Source organism: Cryptotermes secundus, unplaced genomic scaffold (genome assembly GCF_002891405.2).
Source record: "Cryptotermes secundus unplaced genomic scaffold, Csec_1.0 scaffold508, whole genome shotgun sequence".
Taxonomy (NCBI): domain Eukaryota; kingdom Metazoa; phylum Arthropoda; class Insecta; order Blattodea; family Kalotermitidae; genus Cryptotermes; species Cryptotermes secundus.
In genome coordinates, this window is record NW_019733326.1 from 448,022 (window position 1) to 472,897 (window position 24,876).

At 46.0% G+C, this 24,876-nt stretch overlaps 1 protein-coding gene across 3 annotated transcripts in view; it reads right to left on the reverse strand.

Annotated features, from left to right (window-relative positions):
- The window catches only part of LOC111868014 (CD109 antigen), a 126,988-nt gene that overhangs the window by 89,671 nt on the left and 12,441 nt on the right, over positions 1-24,876 (reverse strand). For all 3 annotated transcript variants that reach the window (XM_023858351.2, XM_023858349.2, XM_023858352.2), the window contains exon 2: positions 12,428-12,502. In XM_023858351.2, the coding sequence (XP_023714119.1) occupies positions 12,428-12,492 (65 nt within the window). In that variant the 5' untranslated portion in view covers positions 12,493-12,502. The remainder of the gene's footprint in view (positions 1-12,427; positions 12,503-24,876) is intronic.

The following is a 24,876-nucleotide window of genomic DNA, read 5'->3' on the forward strand; positions in this document are numbered from 1 at the left end:
GTTGTCTCGAAATTTTCATTACTTTTGTTTTCTCCACATTCATTTCCATGCCATAGCACCTTCCAATTTCGATTAGTCTATCAATCATGCCCTGTAGCACAGTTTCTTCCTTAGCCATTAACACAAGGTCATCTGCATATTTCACAGTTTGAATAATTTGCCCTCCTAGTTTGAAGTCTCCGAGCCCATCCAGAGCTTCCTTGGTAAGGCATTCGCCGTACAACAACCGCTTACTTGTATATGGCAGACTAAAGCTTGGGTTTCCTCGGGTAGCGGTACCGTAAACAAGCGGCCGTAATATGACGGTGAATGACTAAAACGTTGCTATGGAAACAACGGAACATGGTTTCCTAGAAATCGTTGTTGGTCAACGCTTTCTAGGAAACCATGTTCCTTTGTTTCATTGGCAACGTTTTAGTGACGTCATTCACCGTCATATTGCGGCCGCTTGATTACGGTACCGCTACCACAGGAAACCCAAGCTTAAGTAACTAAGAGACAGGGCCACTAAAGAAAACTTCAGTTTCAACACACGCCTCGGAATACTAATGAAATAAAGGGAACTGACACAAAGTTTTACAAAACGACGCCAGTCCGTTCTGTCACACGGATCAGAAACTTTCATATGCGGTTTGGTTTACGGTACTCTCAGCATCTGGATAGCACAGAGTCGGATGGGAGGATAAACGTAAAAAAAAAAAAAACTATCCCTGTAACAGGCCGTGGAGACCTATAGGGTTGTGAGACGTCGAGGCACCCACATATTCTAGACAATCGGCTCATAGATGGTGATGTCAGCCTTACACTCCGGCCGTCCTTTACACCTCAGGAAAATTCCCGGTACTCATTACTATTACGGGCTGAGTCGACCACAGGGCCATAGTGCGGCTGCAAGGATTTGGAAGGAAACTACCGTGGAAAACCACGAATAACACCAGTCAGCACAGTCAGTGTCCCGACAGAAAGTACAGCAATACTCCATCTCCGATTTTCTGGCAGCATACCAAATAGAGAATGAAACAGAACTCAGAACTGGATTTGGTCGAGTCCACTAACTGATTATGATCAATGCGAGATTTGTAAGGGGTAGTGGGGGCCTCGGTTACAGGACGTCCTCTTTCATCCCTTCCAGAATGCGGATAAATCCACTGCCCCGCTTCGTTTTGCTATACCTCGCCTCTCTTCTATTCACACGCAACTAAGAAACCAATTCTAAAAAACGGCCTCTACATACAGCTAAAATATGTTGTCTTTTGGCTTCAACTCAAGAGGCCTAACATTGAATACGTTAACGTGTTTTCCTGGAAGCGAAATACCGCATATACAGGGTGTTTCACGACTTTAGGGCATAACTGCATGAGGTGATTTCCTAGATCTTTGTGATCAAAATGTTCATTATAAACATGTGTCCGATTTTGGACGGTTACGGAGTTATGACCGTTTTTTCATTCCCGTACACGCCCTCGTGTGAACCGCGTCTGTCATCTGGCGGGTCGCTATTTTTAGCCAGCTACAGACAGAGCGTTCTCGTTATCTCGACACTTGAGAGGTACCTAAGGCGTGGTGGGCTGGTATGTCCGGCGCGGTTCACAACCGAGAGGCAGCCTGCGTTGTGGGCGGCGGTGGCATTTTCGAAAATCAGCTTTAAGCACCAATAAATTCAAATTAAAGGTAATTTCACGAAGTTAACTTTACATTCATACTTTAAATGTATCATGTATTATGCTGGTTTATTAATTTGTTCTGTTTATTGTCAGTAATCGTTACCTTCTCTTCTGAGTTTAAAACGGTCATAACTCCGTAACCGTCCAAAATCGGACACATGTTTATATGAACTTTTTTGATCACAAAGACCTAGGAAATCACCTCCTTCAGTTACGCCCTAAAGTCGTGAAACATCCTGTATATACAGGGTGTCCCTAAAAGAATGGTGGGGTTTTAGATACGTACATATTTCGTATTTATTATCGTGTACAATCATAACATGTGTCAATCGGAAGCTTAACTGTCCAAATTTTATTTACATCCATCAAAGTGCCTCTATGTGTGCACCTTTCGTTACCCGGCACACATCAATGCGATAGTTGAATTCCTGCCACACCCGCTGCAGCATTTCAGGTGTGATGGTCTCCACAGCACGATGATTCTGTTTCGGAGATCCTGGAGCGATTGGGGCAATGGGGGTACATAAACCATGTCCTTCACGTACCCCCACAAGAAGAAATCACATGGAGTCATGTCCGGGGATCGGGGTGGCCACCGGAGAAGGGGGGCATCTTCACCTGCAGCACGTCCAATCCATCGTTGTGGAAGGACCAGATTAAGCAAACCTCTCACAATGCTATGGAAATGTGGGGGAGCACCGTCCTGTTGGAAAATGTAGTCATTGGAATCAAATCTCAGCACGCAATAGGCCTTCTCCTGCTGGGTCGCCATCTTACATTTCACGCCTCCTAACTGTCGAAAATGGAACTAGGAAAGAGCGCGATATACAAAATGAAAATTTGAGAGCCGCGTTATGAGTCTGTATACATTTTGCTATTCATCAGCAAAAACTGACGGAGATATACGGCAATGAAACCCCACCATTCTTTTAGGAACACCCGGTATATATGTGTGTGTGTGTTTTCCTCATCTGTTTCCGGCTATTTCTGGCAATGTTGCATCACCTGCGTATAACACGAATAGCAAATACTTCGTGAATTCCCGACATATGGAACGACAAAAAGGTCGAAAAAGAAAATTGTTTGATATATTGGGTTTTTGGACTTTATCCATCGTCCTGGTTTTTAAGATAACTAATAAAAACACGATGTTTCGGAAACTGGATCTGTTTCCGTCCTCAGGTGAAGGAAAACACCTATTCTGTTGGGTCCGTTAGAAAGAGCTAGCCTCAATCACTGGACCAAACCTGGACCAACCAGGACGATGGATAAAGTCCAAAAACCCAATATATCAGTGTGTTATACACCATCGTCAGATTCCTATAGTAACTAGAAAATTGTTTGTGTACAGGAAACCCCGCAAGTTGTTACCATATTCATTTAATATTTTTGTGGAGTTCTTGCTATAGTTTGTCAATTGCAATTCTGTGTTTCACATACAACTACAATTTGCCAGATTAATACATTTTAAAGGATATATAGTTCTTGTTTCCACAAATACAAAAAATCAGAACATACACGTACAAAACTATAATTTTGCCTGTGATTCTGTATGGGTGTGAAATGTGGTCTCTGAAACTAAGGGAGAACATAGGGTGTTTGAGAACAGGATGCTGAGGAGAATATTTGGACTGAAGAGGGATGAACTGATGGGAGGTTGGAGAAAACTGCACAATGAGAAGCTTCATAACTTGTATTCTTCGCCAAATATAATTAGAATGATCAAGTCAAGGAGGGTGAGATGGGCAGGACATGTAGCACTAATGGAGGAGGTGGGAAAACCAGAAGGAAAGAGACCACTAGGAAGACCAAGGAGTAGGTGGGTGGACAATATTAAAATGGATCTTAAGAGAGGTAGGATGGGGTGGTATTGACTTGCTCGATCTGGCTCGGGGTAGGGACCAGTGGTAATGAACCTTCGGGTTCCATAAAATGTTGGGATATTCTTGAGTAGTTGCACAACTAGAGGCTTCTCAAGAAGGGCCTGGCTCCATTAAGTCAGAAGTCCTACAAATGCAATTCCTTTAAGAGCAACTCTGTTACAATCGCGTACCCGATCATATGGTTCCTTGTTACAGGAAATGGGATGTTGGTACCATATATTATGAGGGAAAATAAAAAGTTCAATGCAATTTTATTACAGTCCAAGCTTTGGCACAGTCATACAGTAAGTTGCATATACAACTTATTTCTCTATGTAATCCCTGTACGTTTACAAATACGTACGGTCTAACGATCCAAATGTCCCATAATTAGGTCAGAATAAATTCCGCCATTTCTCTACATGACTGCTTCTCACTTCAGACGCAGTTTCTGCGATGTTTATCTCTCGGCTCTTCCGATCTGCTCCTTAGCCTCCACACACACACACACATCACCAGGGCCCGGATTTTGATGACATGTCATCTTTTTCCTTGTATCCTATTCGATGCCCGTAAATATATAAATCCCGCAGATGAGCTGCTGGTTACAGAAATGTAACTTTTATAGGTCATTTTTTTGTAATTTTTCGTCATTTTTAAGTTTAGGTCATTTTTCTCGGCTTGGGGTCATTTTTCGGTAAATTTTTGGACTTTTAAGGGTATTTTTTGTCATTTTAGGGAATTTTTCTACATACTCGTATGTTTTCAGAAATGAGAATAATATGCAAGTAAAATGTTCTTTCTCTTGCCTCTGCAAAGGCAGCCTGCAGCTGCACCCCAAATACCTGCTACCACAGTATGCAATAATAAGTTGTGGTAATGACCCGTCCTTTCTGCTCGTTTTGCGGAAAGTGCTGACAATACATATCACAATCATTTAAGCTGGCAACAGGGCAAGACAGCGGTCACTGACACTGCGGCCTTTTCCAAGTTCTGTGCAAAGGAATTTGCCTAGTTACAAATATTTCTAGTCGGAATCCGCGCTGACCATGCGACACCCTCTATCCGCCAAAGTTTGCACTAAACTTCGCCGACAAGCGGCGGTAGCTCGGTCGGTACAGTTCGTCTGCGGACTAAAATCACGGAGTTTATCCCTCGCTTTTTATGACACATTGTTGCTCAATAAAACTCCGTCTGCCTTCGGTTTCTCGCCCTTGACCGTACAGACAAAAATACAGTTGCCGAAAGGTTCTCAGTGTGGAAAGTTCAGTTCTGTGTTGCGCTAGTGACTCATTTAATCACGATGCCCAAAGCAAAGTCGTCTAAATCGTGTCATTTAAAGCAGATTGTAGCTGAATTTGGAGATATATTTTCAACTGACTATAACAGTTTATACTGTAAGATATGTGACACAAAATTAGCGGCAGAAAAAAGTTTCACGATACAACATATCGGCCGCAACAAGCATATATCAGCAGTGCAAATTTCGAACAAAACGAAATCTGTGCAAATGTTACTGCAACAGTGTTCATCTGAAGGCGAAAATAAGTCATCGGATTTTTCACAGATCTCTGTTGCCCGCAAATATTCCATTTTGGGCTCTTGAAAAATGAAAGGCTGAAAAGTGTTATGGGAGTGAATTGTGGTCGTTCCATCCCGGATGAATCCACCCTCAGGAAAAACTACCTTTCCCAGTGCTACAACAATATCCTGGAAATGATTAGGAATAAAGTGCATGGGAAGAAATTTTCGTTTCTATTGATGAGACCTGCGATACGGAGGCTCGCTACGTGGCAAACGTCATCATTGGAACCTTGGAAATTGGCGGACCAAGTGAAATGTTTCTGCTTACGAGTGAGGTGCCAGAATCCGTTAATCATTCCACAATTTGTAAACTCTTCGACAGGTCGAAGTTTCTACTGTGGCCAGAGGGTATACGGCCCCATATATTTCTAAAGCAGGCAAGTCAATAAAAGTCGTTTTATACGAAATTGGTGCATGTTACTTGCCTAGCTCATGCACTGCATAGAGTGACGGAGGAAGTCAGATCAAGATTTCCTCAAGAGGATGCTCTCGTGTCGAGGACGAAGAAGATTTTCGTCAAGGCTCCAGCTCGTAAAATGTAGTTTAAGTCTATGGCTCCTGGTGTTCCACTGGTCGCGGAACCCGACATCACAAGGTGGGGAACGTGGATTGATGCTACAATTTACTATTGCTATAATTTTCAGGCAGTGAAAAACACTGTATATTCAATGAAGACAGAAGATGCGAGGGCAATTGAAGCTGCTCAGGAACAGTTCTCCTGCATTGAAATGGAAGGACAGCTGGCCTTCATAAAGGCTAATTTTAGTTCCTTGACGGTAGGACTCAAATGCTTACAGGAGAAAGGAGCAACACTAGAAGATTCGCTCGATCTCGTGAAAAATATAGCCAGTGATTTGGAGAAGGTGTCAGGGGACATTGGTAAAATGATGTCAAGAAAAATTAAACATGTTCTAGATAAAAACTTAGGTTATGAAACATTATGCAGCATTTCTCGAATTCTGTCAGGAGAGTCCTTCAGCGCTTTCAGTAATGAAGAACTTACTGCTAGTGATTTGGTACACATCAAGTACGCCCCCACTGTGTCTGCAGATGTGGAAATGAATTTCTCCAAGCACAAGAATGTGCTGTCAGACAATAGGCGCTCACTCACTTTCGAGAATCTCCGCTGTTGACCGTCATCTATTGCAACTTTGAATGAGGTTACACTGAAATATTGGAATATTTACCGTATATGTACATTTGATAAGCGTTCCAACACGGTAGAAAAATCGTATTAAAACATTTAGCTTCAAATTCAGTCATATATTGCTTAATTTTCAATATAAAAGCGAGGACGAACTTAAAAGAGTAACAGTGAGTTCAGTGTTAATAAGGATTAAAAATACATTTTAAAACAATTACTGGATTCTCCATGACATGATACATTCTAGATTGTTTTTTAACTTTTAGGTCATTTTTATGGATTTTTTCGGTCATTTTATTAGAAATTTTTAAAAATATTTTTAGGTCATCAAAATCCGGGCCCTGCATATCACAGTGGATGGCTTCCCAGAATCGGAACCATCAACACTAGTCCACCATCACTGAACTTTCCTCTGACTCGCACACTTAACGACTTACCGAGCTGCAATACTTCAGTCGCTTTGAATTCTTGGATCGAACATTCCCTGAAAATCCGTTGGACAGACGATGGATCACAGACAGAAGGTGGATCGTTATTTTCTGGCGTCTTGCTCTGGCTCTAGCCTCTGCTGCCTTACTGAGTGCCCTAAATACTCGCTGGGCCTAATGTGGAAACACGTTCGAATTTAGAAAGATTAACTGCTATGAATTACAAACTACTCTGATATTATGTAACATTTCTCACGGTCTCTTCGACTGCAGATTTCTTATATTTTTCCTTCTACCCTGAAGATGGAGGCGATACGTTCCTCCGAAACGTCGGTTAACACCACATATACACGGTGCCAAATCCCAGAAGACTGCTTTCTTCATACTCTGATATTAGCTTCTTTGGATGCGGTGTGCCGTTTTCTGACCCACACGTAACCGAAACAGACGGCCAAACTGTACAAGCCAACTCCAGAATGCCAAGTGGAAAATTAACCACCAGTCAAGCAATTTTAGTCGCCGGTCGCTACCTTATTTTCCGTACACTCTGTGATTGTACACATATGAATATTTAAGTAGAAATTTAATTAATTAACTACCTCGCCATGAAAATGTATGGAGGTAAGTGGATGTGTTGCTCCACCATTCTTAACCTCTGCATCAGACATAGATGAGTTGTCGGCTTCACGCTCTTGTCGCGTTAGGATAAAGGTAAAGTTGTCCCTGCGCTTAACTAATTAAGCACTAGGCCATGAAGGCGTATAGGGGGGTGGATGCACAGATCCACATTTTCTTGACATCAGCACTAGTTGGAGGTGGGTAGTCAGCTTCACGCCCCTGCCACTTTACCCCCCCGGGATACGCATCGGATAGGAGGCTGGGTGGACCCCAGAGTCTGTCTGGACGATGTGGAGATGAGAAAATTCTTGACTCTACAGGGACTCCAACTATGAACCCTCGGTCGTCCAGCTCGTAGCCAGTAGCTATACCGACTATGCTATCCTGGCTGCGTTCCTGTCGCATTACATCCAGGAAAACAGGCCACGGTACCCACTGTATATGAGGCCGTGTGCAAGGATCGGACGCACTAGGAAGCTAAGCTCACTTCACGACTGAGGCCTCTAGAGAACACCCTGTATAACGGCTGGGACATGAAGGGCGCTACTGTAATTACCGGACTTAATCACTCTCGCGGAGGTCACACAAGATGGTGTGATAGCAGGTATCACGAGGCTGCAGAGGAAGGTCGTTATATAAAACGATCCTACGTGGCCGTTCATGCAAAATACACAATTTTGTTATGATGTCTGAGATGACCATCTAGGAATTAACTACCAATTGTTCTGGTGAGAGAAAGCTCTGGAAGCGAATGATTGACGTCACAACTGAGTATGGAGGACCGGACATCGCTGTCACGTGATTCCAGATTCGAATCTCGTTCTGGAAATCGCCTCGTTTCGTGTACCTTGGTTCTTCTAAGCAACTTCTGGAGTGTTATATTGTGTCTAAGCAGATCACAGTGGCCTCGCGGTCTAAGGCATGAATTGTCTTCGCTCGCTCGAATACTGGGATCGTGGGTTCGAATCCCACTCAAGGCGTGGATGTATGTGTACGTTTATTCTATGCTTCTGTTATTCTGTGTATAGGTGGCGGCCTTGCGACGGGCTGCTACCCCGTTCACGGAGGCCCACCGTCTGTGTATATGATTAAGAAATTTAAAAAGCCGCCACGGTCCAACAAAAGGACTACAGAGACATAGATTGGTAGATATTGTGTCTAAAACATCATTGGGAATTTACTAGATTCCATTTTCAACGTCCGATGAGAATCTAACTAGCCCAGACTTTTTATTTTGTTAGGTTGCCTCCTCATGTCGTGCATTCAAAGATGTTTCAAACAAAATATACCCCAGAGTAGGCCATCACTGCCTCCTTGTAGACCCTTTCTAGTCCCACTTCTGACACCAGTTGTCACGTGACAGGAGTGACTATAGAAGGGGTTTGATCGGTAATCGGATTTATTGAACTCTTACAACTCGCAACTACAAGCAAGGACTATGCTCTCACTGTTCTGCATACTTCATAACCCACTACAGGGCACACTAGGTCTTCTCAGTCTGTTACAGTCTTCATTAGCCGTTGTTTGGTAGCGGCCTCCAACGGCGGACGTTCCCCTTCCTCTGGGTTTCACCGGACACAGCTACCAGCAACAGCTCACAAAGACTCAACCCCAGCGGTTATCTAACTCATTCGATGGGATGCCCAGACACAGCAGAGTGACTTCATAAGCGGCAAAGAGAAGAAGTCCCTGGCAAGGGCATGAACACAGGGCCTAAAGGCCTGTCTTAAACAAATCATGGGAATCCTACGGAGACGTCACGTGCCAGCCGACTGGGCGTCATACTCAGCGACGTGAGAGGCTCAAATCTCTCACGATTTCACTGTTAAGGTGAAGGTCAAGTTCTCCCTGTGCTTAATTAATTAAACACTATGCCATAAAGACGTGTGGGGGAGTGGAGATATGACTCCATCATTCTTGAACTCAGCACTAGATGGAGCCCCCCGCTTTACCCTCGGGGAAAGAGATCCCAGTAACCGTTGGATAGGAGACTGGGTGGGCCTCAGAGCCGGTCCAGATGCTGTGGAAAAGAGAAAATATCTTGCCCCTGCCGGGAATCGAACCCGGGCCGTCCAGTCCGTAGACCATCGGTATACCGGCTCCCATGATTTCAATGTTTCAACAGCCACACTCCTTGCGCGGCACGACGACTGGGATTGTGAAGATAAAGCCGGCCCTGTGTGGCAGCACCAAGCCACGAAGTGGCACGGCTAGCATAAAAGTAAATAGTCAATCAGTGAGGGCCTGGGAATTTGCTGGAGGCTCCGGCCGCGGTATACTGAGAAGGGGAGCCCCCAGTACCCTTCGGAGAAAGGCAGAGTGGACCAAAGACGATGTAAAAATAAAGCTATTGTTGATCCTGTGCTTAATTAAGCAACATGATATGAAAATGGGTAGGGGAGTAGAGGCATAACTCCATGCATTTTTCCTCTCAGCACTACACTGAGGAGAGTAGCCAGTTTCACGAACCGGGCCCTTTACTCTCTCGGTGCTCGCTGGATAGGAGGCTGGGAGCGCCCAATAACCTGTCTGGACACTGTAGAGAAGAGTGATATCTCTTTCCTCAGACCGGCAGTCGAGCACCTATACCTCGTACATGCAACCCGTAGCCCGTCGCTACACGACTGAGCTATTCCGGGAAAGGTAGCGAAGAGAAATGCCCTTCTACAGAAAATAGAACCTTTCCCGTCCAAGTTGTGGAGTCGGCATAGCAACGGTCTGGAAGGCCGGGGTTCTATTCCTGGCAGGTCACGATTTTATCTCTTCTCCACAGTGTCCAGACTGGCTCTGGAGCCCACCCAGGCTCCTATCCAATGGGTATCGAGGCCTTTTCCCCGGCGGTAAAGCGGCCAGGGCGTCAAGTCAATCACTCACCTCCGTCTAGTGCCGAGGTCAAGAATGACGGAGCTATATCGCCACTCCCCCACGCGTTTTCATTGCGTGGTGCTTAATTAATTAAGCACAGGGACAATTTTACACGTACTGAGTTCTCGTGGCCAAGGGCTAAGAAGAAGTCCATTACATAAAGTTTAACATTCGGGATATAAATATTTTGTGTAAATTAGCCATCACTCCAGTACCTAGGTTCCGCGGAAATCATAAGGCAACACACAACTTCCCTTAAAACTTTCAACGCCAAGCGTCGCCAAAGAAGTACCCTATATACACGTAAATTCAAAGGCTGCTTTGGGGCTAATGCATTTGCACGAAGAAACCCACAGTATCTCCTTCTAGTGACCTTCAAACAACAGCAGGTATAGCTGATTCGAAAGTCTATTCTTTCATCTAAATATCTGATACCATCTATTGACACTTGATTAGCAACGAGGCCATCTCTTCGGCTAGGCAAACTTTGACGCAAGTACCCCGAGCCATTTATGGCGCTCAAAGGGTTACACATCTGGACACGAGATCAACTAACGTTATCTTTTTATACAATTTACGCCTTTCGTACCCATTTCTGAATACGATACACTATATTACTCGATAAGCCCATAACTTATAATACATACAATCAGAAAAACAGATCCCTTCCTGTGGAATGAAGTTTCCTTGCTTTATTCTAAGTTTCAGATCCTTTTTTAGCTTATATACGTCCAGAGAGAGATCAAACTACACAAAAGAGCCCGAAGGTCGCGGGTTCGAGTCCCGACGGGGTGGATTTTTTCAATCTACCTAATCCTTCCAGCCGCACTTTGGCCCTGGGGTCGACTCAGCCTCTAACAGAAATGAGATCCAGGAATCTTCCTGGGGGTAAAGGGCGGCATGCCGGCTTGTAAGGCTGACAATCTCACTGGCAATTGTGAGCCGACTGTCTAGAAAATGTGGGAGCCTCGACGTCGTTATTCCTCTTCTATTCCGTATACTCTAGGGCTTTTTAAGTAATTTTGTGGTTGACCCTCTCCTCTTCCTAGCGGCTTCCATGTCCTTGAGCTGCACCCGTACCCCACACCAAGAAACGTCTCTACACCTCCCTCACCCACTCGCTCACTCATGGAACTGAGCCCTTCTTGAGAAGCTGACAGTCTCGCAGCTACTCAACAACTTCCCAGGATTTTATGGAACCAAAAAGTTCATGGAACCAAAAAGTTCATAACCATGTTCAAAAGAGCCCTCTACTGGTCCCTATCCTGAGCCATATCAATCAAATCCGTACCATCCCATCTCTCTAAGATCCACTTTAATATTGTCCACCCGCCTACGTCTTGGTCTTCCCAGTGGGCTCCTTCCTTCCGGCTTCCCCACCAATATCCCATATGCATTCAGCTTCGATCCCATTCGTGCTACATGCCCTGTCCATCTCATCCTCCTTGACTTGATGATTCAAATTATATCGGCTACAATTAATTATCACAATGTTACGGGTATCCACACTTTACAAACCCTACAACAAAATCTCTTAACACTATCTTCAAGAGTCTTCACGTATTAATAACGCGGGAGCTATACAAGTCTCCCTGAATTACACACTCCAGATATAACTGGTTATCGCACACGCGTCTGTAGCTCGTAACTTGCGAACTGAGAACTCCTTGATAACACACTGACTCTCGCTTGCTGCTCAGCCGGCTTTTATTCCGTTCGCTGTTGCTAGTGTGACGTGGCGTATAGCCTAGCAACGCTGTTACCCCTTGGTGACGTCACCGCTGTTGACTCGCTTTGCATAGCTTCAAGGTTGCGGGGACTCGGCTAACTTCGGCTCCGCTCGTGACGTCACCGCGGGAAGAGTTGCGGGGTGATGACTCGCTTATTACGCGAGCGCTACGTTACCGCTACGTGCCGTTGGGGAGGTAGGGGTCAACACGTCACACTTGGAAAAGAGTACAATTTATGAAGCTCCTCATTATGCAGTTTTCTCCAACCTCCTGTCACTTCATCTCTCTTCGGTCCAAATATTCTCTCAGCACCCTGTTCTCAAACACCTTCAGTCCATGTTCCTCCCTTAATGTCAGAGATCAAGTTTCACACCCATACAGAACAACAGGAAAAATTATAGTTTTGTATATTCTAATGTTTATGTTTTTAAACTCGTCTCTACACCAATGACGTAAAATTTGTATAGCAGAATCACAAGAGTGGGCACACATACAATCTCTTCAGCCCCTGTGCTTCTGCTATGTGACTCACCCTGTCTGGACGGCGCCTTCCACCACACACAATACTCCTAGAAGTACAAGGCGAGGAATAACCATTTCGACCAGCCTGAAACAAGTAACACATGTTATGTTAAACTAACGAACAAATTCCAGTAATCTTCAATGCCGCTGCCAGTAACGAGAATGCATTAGCTTGATGACTAGGTGGATTAATCAACTGACAGAATGAGAACTGGCAGGAGAAACCTAGGTACTCGGGGATTATTCGTCCTAGTGCCACCTTGCCCACGTAACCTGACCTGGGATGGAACCCGAACCGTTGTGCCTCACGTACGGCACTGCAATCGCATGAGTAACGCACTTCTTCGCTCTACCAATAAAAGTAAGGTAAAAAGGTATAGCTATCCATGTAAGGTTGTGAGACGTCGAGGCTCCCACATTTTCTAGACAATTGGCTCACACATGGCGGTGAGGTCAGCCTTATGCGCCAAACGGCCGCCCTTTAATTCCAGGAAAATTCCTCGCACTCATTTCTGTTAGACTGAGTAGGTCTCAGGGACAAAGCGCGGCTGGAAGGATTAGGTCAATCGAGAAAATCCAATGACCTCAACGGGAATCGAACCCGCGAAACTTCCAGATTGTAGCATAGTGTCTCAACCAACTACGCTACCGCGTGCCCCGCTCTACTACTAAGATACTTAATTACTGACTGTCCAACACATATCTGAGAGCACATCATACTTTGAGCAGGCAACTACACGGAGGAAAAGTTGTGTGCGTTCAACGAGATATCCGGCATGGCGTGGTTGGTTCCCACCGCATGTTAGAAAAAGAATCTAGTAAATTTTTGACGACGTAATAATTTACGTCAGTACCTCATCATGACGCACATTCAAAGGCATTTCAGAAAAGCGCAAAGGATACTGCCGTGTTTATGGACTGGTATGTTCCCAACGAAACAATCACAGTGGCAGGCCAAGCGGTCTAAGTCAAAAACAGTCTTCGCCCGCTCGAATACTGGGATCGTGGGTGCGAATCCCACTCGAGGCATGGAAGTCTGTGTGCGTCTTTTCTCTTTCTGTTGTTCTGTGTGTAGACAGCGGCCTTGCGACGGGCTGATCCCCCGTCCAAGGAGTCATACCGACTATATATAGGTCAAGAATTGAAAAGGCGGCCGAAGTCCACAAGGGCAGTAGGACCATATATAGACAGGCAGATAGACAGATGTTCCCAACGGAATTATTCTCACTAGATTCGGTCGAATACGCTGTGATAAGTGTTGCAGTGCGTGTACGGGCAAGTCAGAGGCCTTAATTACAGAGCCTCGTCCTCGCTTCCTCCCACAATTCATCTGCAACCACTGCCCCGCTCACTCACTGGCCGGGTACGCTCCCCTGGGTAGAAACAAGGTGCCGCACGAACATAAACAGGAAGAAGAACGCAGTGAGCGGAACGCGATTGGACTGGATGGCATGACGCAACTGCACGTTGCTGCCGGAAGGCACTTCCTTACATTGCCAAGGTTATGATTCGTGTACCTGACGCAGCCATAAAGCTCTTAACAGCCGCCTTTTCAACCTGCTCCCTAACGTTGCGCGGGGGAAGTATGGCAAGAAGTAGCGGGGCAGGGGCAGTGACAGTAACACGCTGTAACTAGAGCTCTTTACTAAGACAGCCTAAAACCTCATCACATGTAGCATTCTGTCACTAACGCCCACATCTACTGAAGTCGGCATAGCGACTGGCTGGATGAGAGCGAAGTCGGGATTCGAGCACCGGTACGGTCAAGAATTTTGTTCTTTCCACAGAGTCCAGACCGGCTCTGGGGCCTACCCAACTTCCTTATCCAGTGGGTACCGGCATCTCTATCCCCGGGGGTAAAGCGGCCGTGGCTTGAAGCTGACCACTCACCTCCAGCTAGTGCCCAGGTCAATAGAATGTGGATCTACACATCCAATCACCAATAGTGCTTAATTAGTTAAACACAGGGACTTCACCTGTTTGCTCCCAGATCTAAAACCAGGGACAGTGATTGGAAGAAAACGTCCCTTAATTCTAGTCCGGGGGTGGCAAAGTATTTCTTTCACTCGGGTGGCTGATGGTCACTATGCTGGGGTCATTATGCCGTGACTGTCGGCCAGGCAATCCCGCCTGGCCTGTATCAGAGATTGTTAAATATCTATAAATTATTATTATTATTATTATTATTATTATTATTAACTACCTAAACTAACCCCTTGGAACCGGAACCTTCCTGAGCAGACAACAGTCGCTCCTCTACTCAAGCATTTCCCAGTATTTCATGGACTATAAAGCGTCATATGGTGGGATGTTTGATGAATAATGAACTGGAAAGGTCTCGGAAGGAAGCTGTCGTAGCCCAATCGGTGTACTATCCTAGCATCTGCTTGAGGAAAAAAACAAATACTGCAACCAGGATAACCCGAGTTTCGCGCGTAATTTGAACTCAGTATCTCCAGAATATCACTAATCTTCTCCCTCTGGATTCAAGTGGCTCAGGATACCAGCCTTTCAAGTAGGACTGTTCCATGAAGTGAGCTACAAGTTTCAACTAGAACCTACTGAAGACCACACTATCCTCAGGGATATACCGCGTGTATTCCGTTCAAAGTACAAAGACGTTTCGGAGGCACATATAGCCATCTTCAGGGTCGAAGAATAAACCGACGAAGAAACAAGCGTGAAAGCAGGTGTCAACCACTTCCACGTTGGTTTCTTGTTCGGTTTATTCTTCGACCCTGAAGATGGAGGCAATATTCTTCCGAAATTTCGGTTTACTTTCAATGGGTTACAACTGGGATGGCACAGTCGGTATATCGACTGGCTAAGGGCTGGACGACCGAGTGGTCGGAGTTCGAGTCCTGATGTGTTCAAGAATTTTCACTTCTCCACGTCGTCCAGACCAGCTCTGGTCAACCCAGCCTATCGCATGGGTACTGTAGGATCTTTCCCGGGGGGTAAAGGGGCCGGGGCATGAAGCTGACCACTCATCTCCAACTAGTGCCGAGGTCAAGAAAACGTCGGTCTATACCACTCCCCCATACGCCTTCATTATGTAGTGTTTAATTAGTTAAGCACAGGGACAACTTTACCTTTTACACGGCATTATATCGCAACCTCGCATCCTGCACAGAGCTCATCCTGTTCCTGCATTAGTCCTGCGGGCTGTCAAGAGTATCTGACCGTGACGGCAGGCGGACTGCTTCACCAAACGTAACGGGGTTCTCAGACTACCGTTATCAATACGTACCATCGCCTATACTCATCATTAACTATAACACAAACTCCTTCCGCGGCCCGGCTGCAGCCTCTACCTTTTCTCTGACGGACAGAGCAGAAACATCGTAACTACGTAAACAAGAAACCGACTGCATGGGGCAAAGGGGCAGAGTTCTTTTCCACAAGCTAATAGTTTTACCAGATATTCAAAGAAATTCCCGGAACTTTATGAAACCAGAAAGTTCACTACCATCTTCACAAGAGCCCGCCACTGGTTCCTATTCTGAACTAAAAGAATTCAGTCCACACCCTGCCACGTGATTCCGCTTTAAGATCCATTTTAATGTTACGCTCTCACCAACACTTACTTCTCAGCGTTAAAACTTTGTGTGTATTTCTCTTGTCGCATGCTCGTGATCTGATTTTTCTTGATTCATCACCCTAGTATCTGAGGTAAAAGTAAAGCTGCCCCTGTGCACTACGCCACGAAGGCGTATGAGGGAGTAGACATATAGATCCACGTTTTCTTGACTTCGGCAGTAGTTGGAGTTGAGTGGCCAGCTTCACGCACTGGTACACATTTTACAGCAGGCTGGGTGGACCCTACAACCGGTCTGGATGATGCTGAGAAAATTCTTACCCTTATCGGGACTCGAACTCCAACTCCTCGGTTGTCCAACCCGTAGCCAGTCGCCACACCGACTGCGCTATCCTGGCTCCCCGGATAGACAGACAGCAAGGTGACAGTACAAGCTTCGTTTTATTTTTCCAAAATGATGAAAGTGAGCTAAAAACCCACACACTTATGTCCTGTGTAGATTTCGAACCCACATTCTCGGTGATGAGCAGTTGGAAATAGTTTAAACCGCCTTCACACTGCAATCGGTTCCCTCCACCTTAGGTCTAAGGGTTTCTCTCCAGTGGCCGGGCAAATTGCGGTCCGTGAAGAAATGGCTTCTGATCGAGAAAGACGAACATTGCGTAGGATTGTGACGAAAAATAAGAAGACTACAGCTGCAAAAGTGACTGCTGAACTGAATGTCACGCTCACAAACCCTGTCAGCACCAAAACAGTACGAAGGGAACTCCACAAGCAGGGTATTTTTGGACGAGCTGCAATTCCAAAGCCACTCATCAGTGATCAAAATGCCACTAAGAGGGAAGTGCGGTGCCGAAGTCATAAAACCTGGACTATGGAGCAATAGAAGACGGTCATTTGGTCGGATGAGTCCACCTTCACACTGTTTCTGACTTCTAGCCGAGTTTACGTCTGGAGAACGCCATCCCAAGCTTACGATCCAGATTGTTTGCTGCCAAGAGTGAAACATGATGGGGGTTCGATCATGGTATGGGCAGCCATATCGTGATATTCTGTCGGACTCATCATTACCCTGCAAGGTCAAGTCACTGCCAACGACTATGTCACCATTTTGGGCGACCAGGTCCATCCCATTGTGCAAACTTTGTTCGCCAATGGTGATGCTGTTTACCAAGACGACAATGCCCGTGTTCACACAGCTCACATCGTCCAGGACTGGTTTTCTGAGAACGAAGATGAAGTGTCACGTCTGCCATGGCCCCCACAATCGCCAGATATCGATATTATTGAGCCTTTGTGGTCTGTTTTGGAGAGCAATCTGCGTGCGCGCTATCCACCTCCATCATCGTTAACAGAACTTACCATGTTTTTCAGGAAGAATAGTATAAGACTCCCTTGCAAATCATACAGGACCTCTATTTATCCATTCCAAGGAGATTGCAAGCAGTTCTGCAAGCCAGAGGTTGTCCTATACCATATTTTTTTTATTGCTAGTGGGGTGGGACTAAGTCCTTTGTACTGCGGTCACTTCTGGCCTATTGTACCAGCCACAGATGATAGGTGAGGGTGATTGTCGAGCAATTGGTGGAATGAAGATTGGCAGGGGAAACCGAAGTACTCGGAGAAAACCTACCCCAGCGCCACTTTGTCCACCACAAATCCCACTTGACCAGACCCTGGATCGAACCCGGGCCGCCTCGGTGGGAAGCCAGCGACTAACCGCTTGAGCTATGGCGCGGCCCCCTGCACCATATTAGTCACGGTATTGTGTTTTTTGTTGGGTGCTTCCATATTTTTGTCCATCCCCAGATGTGGCTTGGCACCAAGGCGGGCTGGCCCACTGACCGTCGGTCGTAACATAATTTTGACTTGATTTGTACAAGATCAGTGGGTAAAATTAAACGCACCTTAAGAGTAACTGGAAGACTGCAGAGGTGTGAAATCGGATGAACTGGCTTAGCATAGGATCCAATGGCGAGCTTTAGAGGTCAAGGTAGTGAATCTTCATGTTCCATCTGTAAAACTACTAACAATTGTTAGTTACTGATGAAAGAACCAAGATTATACGTAGAATGTGGAAATCAGCGTGGCCTATTTACGGTGCTAATTCAATATCGTTTCTAAGGAGACTCATCACGAAAAATCTATTGGAACAGTTTGTCTCAGGACCGAGATTAGAACCCAGAACGTTCCTGTACGGAGAAAAAATGTTAACCATTATAAAAGTAGTCCCTGTGCTTCACTAATTAACCACCACGCCATGAAGGTGTATGAGGGAATGAAGGTATAGATCCACGAATTCTTGATACTTGTTGGAGGAGAGTGGTCAGCTTCACGCCTTAGCCGCTTTATCCCCGGTACCCATTGGAAAGGAGGCTGGGTGGGCTTCTGAACCGGTCTGGACGACGTGGAGAAAATTCTTGAACCTACCGGGTCGCGAACTCCGACCCCTCGGTCGCCCAGCTTCGTAGCCAGTCGCTATACCTACTGTGCTATCCCGGCTTCTATGCTAACCAATGTACTTACTTACTCATGGAACTGAGCCCTTCTGGAGGAGCCGCCAATTCTGCAGCTACTCAAGAATTTCCCAGCATTTTATGGAACCCGAAGGTTCATTACCGTGTTCACAAGAGCCCTCCACTGGTCCATATCCGCTGCTAACCAATGTACCATAACAAAAATGAAAAAGGGCGTGGTCATGACAAAAATTTAATTAACAGTGACGAAAATGCAGGGATACCTCAATCGGTAAATCGACTGGGGTAAGGGATAAAGTGCCAAGAAAGAGTGGTTCGATTCCCGGGAGGGGAAAACGATTTCTTTTTCCTCAGCTCCAGAGCTCAGACCGGTCTTGAGGCATACTCACCCTCCTGTCCAATGAGTATCGAGGGCACCCTGTCAACCGGGACATGAAGCTATATATTCATCTCCATCTACCGCCGAGGATAATAATTTGTGGAGCTTATATTCCCGTTTCCCATACCTCTTCGTGCCACGTAATTAATTAAGCACGGGGACTGCCTTATCTATCAATCTATGGCTCTACATCCTTTTGTTGAGCCAGGGCTTACTTTTCAGTTTCTTGAACTTTTACACAGTCGGCCGGACTCCTTGGGCGGGGATCACAACACAGACACACAACAAACGTATACAGACATCCATGCCTCGAGTGGGCTTCGAAACCCACGATCTCAGTGTTCGAGCGGGCGAAGACAGTTCATGACCTAGACCGCGCGGCCACTGTGGTCGCGGGGACTGCCTTACCATGACAATAAGTCTGCAGCTTCGTTTGAGCAGAGTAACTTTCACGCGGCTTTGCGCTTCGGAAGTTCGGAGTCACAGTTATTTCCAGCGGCAGACTCTGCAACGTATGAATGAAAATGATTCAACCGTATCAGAGAGATGTTGCAGGTTTTTGAAAGCGGTAGAATTCGATTCGAAGTGTGTCACACTGCAGGGCTACAAGGTGAAGGAGGGAACTGTGGTCAGTAGAGCAGAGTATAATAGCAAAACGTTAGTTCCGAAGTCGGTTCCTGTGTCTTCTTCTTACGAAGTGAATAAATAAAAAGAATTTATGGGAACATCTAATCGCCTGTTTTCCTTGTAAGTAGACACAAGGACCGCATGGGGAAAAAATTACAGACACACATCAAAGTGATCTAATAAGCCTCCTTTTATTTTTTTTCCAAAATAAGGATAATTAGTTAAAACAACTGACAGGTCACGATCACTCAGCGGATTTTTATGAAATTTCGTAAAAAGTAAAGTAAAGCTATCCCTGTAACAGGCCGTGAAGGCCCATCGGGTTGTAATGAAATTTCGTACGAAGGAAAAATATTAATTTCTGAGAGTTGATGCCGTTTACTCTGACATAATTTTACTGACGTTTCAGAGAAACATGGTACCTGTATCTTCAGGGACGAGAAGCCAAACAGGCGAGCAGCGAGCAGAATGAGCTGCGCTCAGGACCCTGACGATGGAGGCAATACAGTCATCCTACCTGACTACACGGCGTCACATCCTACATGATAGTATTCCTCGTAATCACCACCGTGAGAATTTCTAAAGTAACTCGTCGTACGGAAGTCCTCATTACACGCTGAACAGTTCTATGTTCTGGGATATAAAACCGTGTAATTCGTTTAAAGTCAACCGAAGTTTCGAAGGAACATGCCGCCTCCAGCAAGCAGTGCTTGCTACCTGCTTCATGCTGGTTTCTTCTTTAACTTATTCTTCGATCCTGAAGATTGAGCTGACATTTGTTTGGTATCTGCTTCACGCTGGTATCTTGCTTGGCTTATTCTTCTATCCTGAAAATAGTGGCGACAAGTTCCTTCGAAACATCGGTTGATTTTAATGGAATATATGGCGTTACATCCCAGAAGATAGAACTTTTCACAACCACCACTGTGAGAGCCCCAAATCCTTATCAGAATGGACGGTGCTCCAGCACAAATTTGAATCGAGGACATACAAAATGGGCATCATTAGAGCACTACCACTGCGCCAACCCGGCCAGAGCTTGCTACATGGCCCGTCCATCTCATCAAAATGTACAAGTTCGGACTTGTGCTTGCAACCTTGATCATCTCTGTTGAAGATCACCGACGAATGCAAAATGGCACGGAACGGTTTTCCGCTGGCAAATACTTTGTGCGGGCCGGATCTACGGTCCAGATACTCAGTGGCGCAACGGGAACTGAGTCTCGTTTCCTGACGAGGGTCAACAGTCCACAAGTACACACTGTCAGCTGAGAGAACATTACTATGGTGTAACTGAATAGTCTGTAGGGGAGAAGTATACTTCCATGAATTCTTAACCTGGACCCTAGATGGATGTGTGGTCACATTCGCGCCCCGGCCAATTTACCCCTCCCAGTACCTACGTATTGGTTAGGACGATGGATAGGTCCAAGTTCCCATCTGGACGCTGTGACGAAGACAAAAACTTTAAACTCTACAGAAAATCCAACCACGATTTCTCGGTTTTCCAGCCTTTATCCTAGTCACAACATTGACTAAGCTGGATACGGGCTAGAGGACGGAGGGGTTGGAGTTCGAGTCCCGGTGGGGCAAGAATTTTCACTTCTCCATTTCATCCAAGCCGACTTTGGGTCCCACCCAACCTCTTTTCCAATGGGTAACGGGGGCTTTTCCTCGGGAGTAAAGCGGCAGGGGCATGAATCTGACCACTCACCTCCAACTAGTGCCGAGGTCAAGAAAATATGGATCTATACATTCACTCCCCATACGCCTTCATGGCGTAGTGCTTAATTAGCTAAGCACAGGGGCAACTTTACCTTACCTTACCTTTTGCCTTTACGTCAACGTTTCCTGAAATGAGTACAACAGTCAACTAGAAGAATGAGCCGATAATATACTGAAGAAAGTGCAATCCTCTTAAGCCAAATTAAATCACAAACACGGATAGTTAGAAGAACTACTTCACTTGTCTCATAAAACTGCAGCCGCTATAGTTCAGTCGGTATAGCGACTGTCTGCGGGGTTGAGATCCGAGGTTCGATTCCCGCAGCGTCCACACCGGCTCCGGGGCCCACACAGACTCCTATCCAATGGGTAGCGGGGTCTTTTTCCCAGGGGGTAAAGGGGCCAGATCGTGAAGCTGACCACTCACCTCCAGCTAGCCAAAAATACTTTGATCTATACGTCTTCATGCCGTCGTATTTCATCAGTCGAACACAGGGACGGCTTTACATTCCCAAAAGTAACCTTACAGCTGTCAGGGTACCTCAGTCGGCCTCACCGACCGAGAAATCGGGTCTCGATTCCCAGCAGGTACAAATATATTTCTCTTCTGCATAGCGTCCAGACCGGCAATATGACATTATAGTTATTTACTGACTAAGGGACTGGTTGCATTAGATGGTGCTTTTGAATTCAATCAATACCCTGTACTTTATTCATGCGTGATGAAACAAGTGCCAACGCGGCACTGAAAAGAGCACTTGGTTCGTGAAGGCCTGCTGAAGGGAAAAATAATACTGTCACGTGGTGTGACTAGAGACGAGGTTTCATTTGGTAACTGGATTTACTGGACACTTCCACTCGTAACTACAAACAACTACGTCAGTTTCACTGAGTTACACACCCCAATGATTACTGTCACATATAAAGGCCTTTTAGTCTTCACTAGCCGTTGCTTTGTTTCTGCTTCCAACGTCGGACGGTCCCCCTTCTCTGGAACCCCGAACTATCGCTCGCCTCAGTTACCACCTTCTCATTTCTCACAACTGCAACTCTCAAAAAGTCAAAGTTATGTTACGACCGAGGGTCAATCGGTCAGCCTGTCTGTGTGCCAAGCCGCATATGGGGGCCCAAGGACAGATTTTTGTTACTTTCAGACAGATGCGGGTTGTTGATGTGGGGCGCTCTCTCTGACGAGAGGACGGGCCTGTCATTTACCGCCGGCACAGTCAGCAGTACATGACATCTATATTTACAGTTTTATATGTTGGCATTCTGCATAGTCAGAGTCAAGAGTCCGCTTCCTTGTGGGCACCCGCTATTTACAGTTTTACATGTAACTCTAGCGTATATGTAGGTGCAATATACTCGTACAGAAGACTTTGTAAAGCAGATCATGCCATAACTCATGTAGCTCATGTTACAACGGCCGTTGTCTCCAGGTAAAAATGTTATTGAAAGGCTTAAATGCAACTCTGCCCCCCCCCTCCCCCGAAGGGCCGGACGAAGAGAGAAACAATATTTTGGTTATGCGTTCACTTTGTGAGCTTTGTACTTAGAAGGCACAACGATGGAGCTAATTCAGACGAGGGTAGCAAATGTACTGCTTCAGAATCCACGTTTTCTCTCGGCCAATACAAATGGCTGACGCTGACCGGCTCTTGCAGAACCAGTCGCATAGCCATGTATGGTTCCGTGCTCCTGTCCTACGCTTCGAGGCGATACGACCTCGCGGCGACCATGACAAAGCTGTGACGTCACAGTACATGGCAGCAAGCCTTATTAATCGGTATTGCCTCATCGCAGTCTCCCAATACACACACTTCAGAGACTGGAAAAGCAGAGAGATCCGTTTCTCACGAAGTTTCCAGAAAGAGTAAATTCCAGAAAGAGTAAAGGTAGGTGGGACAATGAGAAGTACTATATTCTGGGATGTGACACAGTGTGTTTCGGTAGTTTAATAAGAAGGGATCTAGGAGGAAATATTACTCATGTCCTGAAGAAGAGAGAAAAAAAAGGCGGGGGAGAAAACAGACTCTCCTTTAACATTCCCACAAGTAGGCATCAGGTGGTGTAAGATCGGAGGAACGGTTCTTGGCGGATCTTCACAGTTGAGCACACTCTCCTTCAACATTCCCACAAGTAGGCATCAGGTGGTGTAAGATCGGGGGTACAGTTCTTGGCGGATCTTCACAGTTCAACACAGTCTCCTTTAACATTCCCACAAGTAGGCATCAGGTGGTGTAAGATCGGGGGTACAGTTCTTGGTGGATCTTCACAGTTGAACACACTCTCCTTTAACATTCCCACAAGTAGGCATCAAGTGGTGTAAGATCGGGGGTACAGTTCTTGGCGGATCTTCACAGTTGAACACACTCTCCTTTAACATTCCCGCAAGTAGGCATCAGGTGGTGTAAGATCAGGGGAATAGGAAATCAGTACCACGTGAAATGATTCATCCTAGAAAGTTTTCCTGCAGCATGGCTAGAGATTCTCGAGCGGTATGGCTGGTCGCCCCGTCCTGTTAATACCACTGTCTATTCATGTGAAGGCCCCTTGCATGATAGAACCTTCTCAAAACCTGAAGAAATGGTCCGATCACCGTGTCCTTGTAGCCTTCTTACGTTCGGTAAGAGCATTGCCTTCCTCATCCTCAATGAAATAAGGACCTAGCGGTTTCTGGACGATAACATCTGGCCGCTCAAAACCAAGGAACTGAATTGTCTGGCGATTGATGTAGCCGTCGGAGTGAATGTGACTTTCGTCGGAGAACCACACATTCCTCAAGAAATCTGGATACTCGTAAACAACGGCCAAAAATGTTCCACAATACACCATCCTGGCTCGCATATCTGATTCTGTCAAGCGTTGTCCAACCTGTATCCGATACGGATATCCACCTATGTCCTTAAACAATCGGCGACACCCCCGGGCACACAGTCCCGCGCATCCACTGGATAGGAGGCTGGGTGGGCCCCACAGTCGGTCTGGACGCTGTGGTCTGGCTCTCTGGCGATTCCTCGGTAGTTCTGCTCGTAACCTGGACACTATACTGACTGAGCTACAACGGAGATGAGTTTTGCTTCTAATCGATCTACTCACTTTACTAGACTCCTTGACGATTAAACATTGAACATCCACGCTAAAAGGCGACAAGCGGTTGTGTAGTTGGTTGAGGCACTACAAGCCGGAAGGTTGTGGGTTCGATTCCCGATGAGGCCAATGAATTTTTCAATTGACCTAACCCTTCCAGCCGCCGTATGGCTCTGGGGTCGACTCCGCCTCTAACAGAAATGAGTACCAGGAATCTTCCTGGGGGTAAAAGGCAGCCGGCGCGTAAGGCTGACAACCTCACCACCATCTGTGAGCCGATTGTCGAGGAAATGCGGGAGCCTCGACGTCTCAATTCTATGGGCCTCCACGGCCTGTTTCAGGTATAAATTTACCTGTATAATGATTACATTGTTTTCGCCATAATTTGCTTCGTTGGACCCAAGAAAAAGAAACTGGAGGATGGAGAAAATTACATAACGAGGGGCTTCGTAATTTGTCCTCTTTACCAAATATGATTACTTACTCATGGAGCTGAGCCCTTCTTGAGGAGCCGCCAATTCTGCAGCTACTCTAGAATTTCCCAGCATTTTATGGAAGCCGAAGAGTCATCACCGTGTTCACAAGAGCCCTCCACTGGTCCCTATCCTGAGCCAGATCTATCC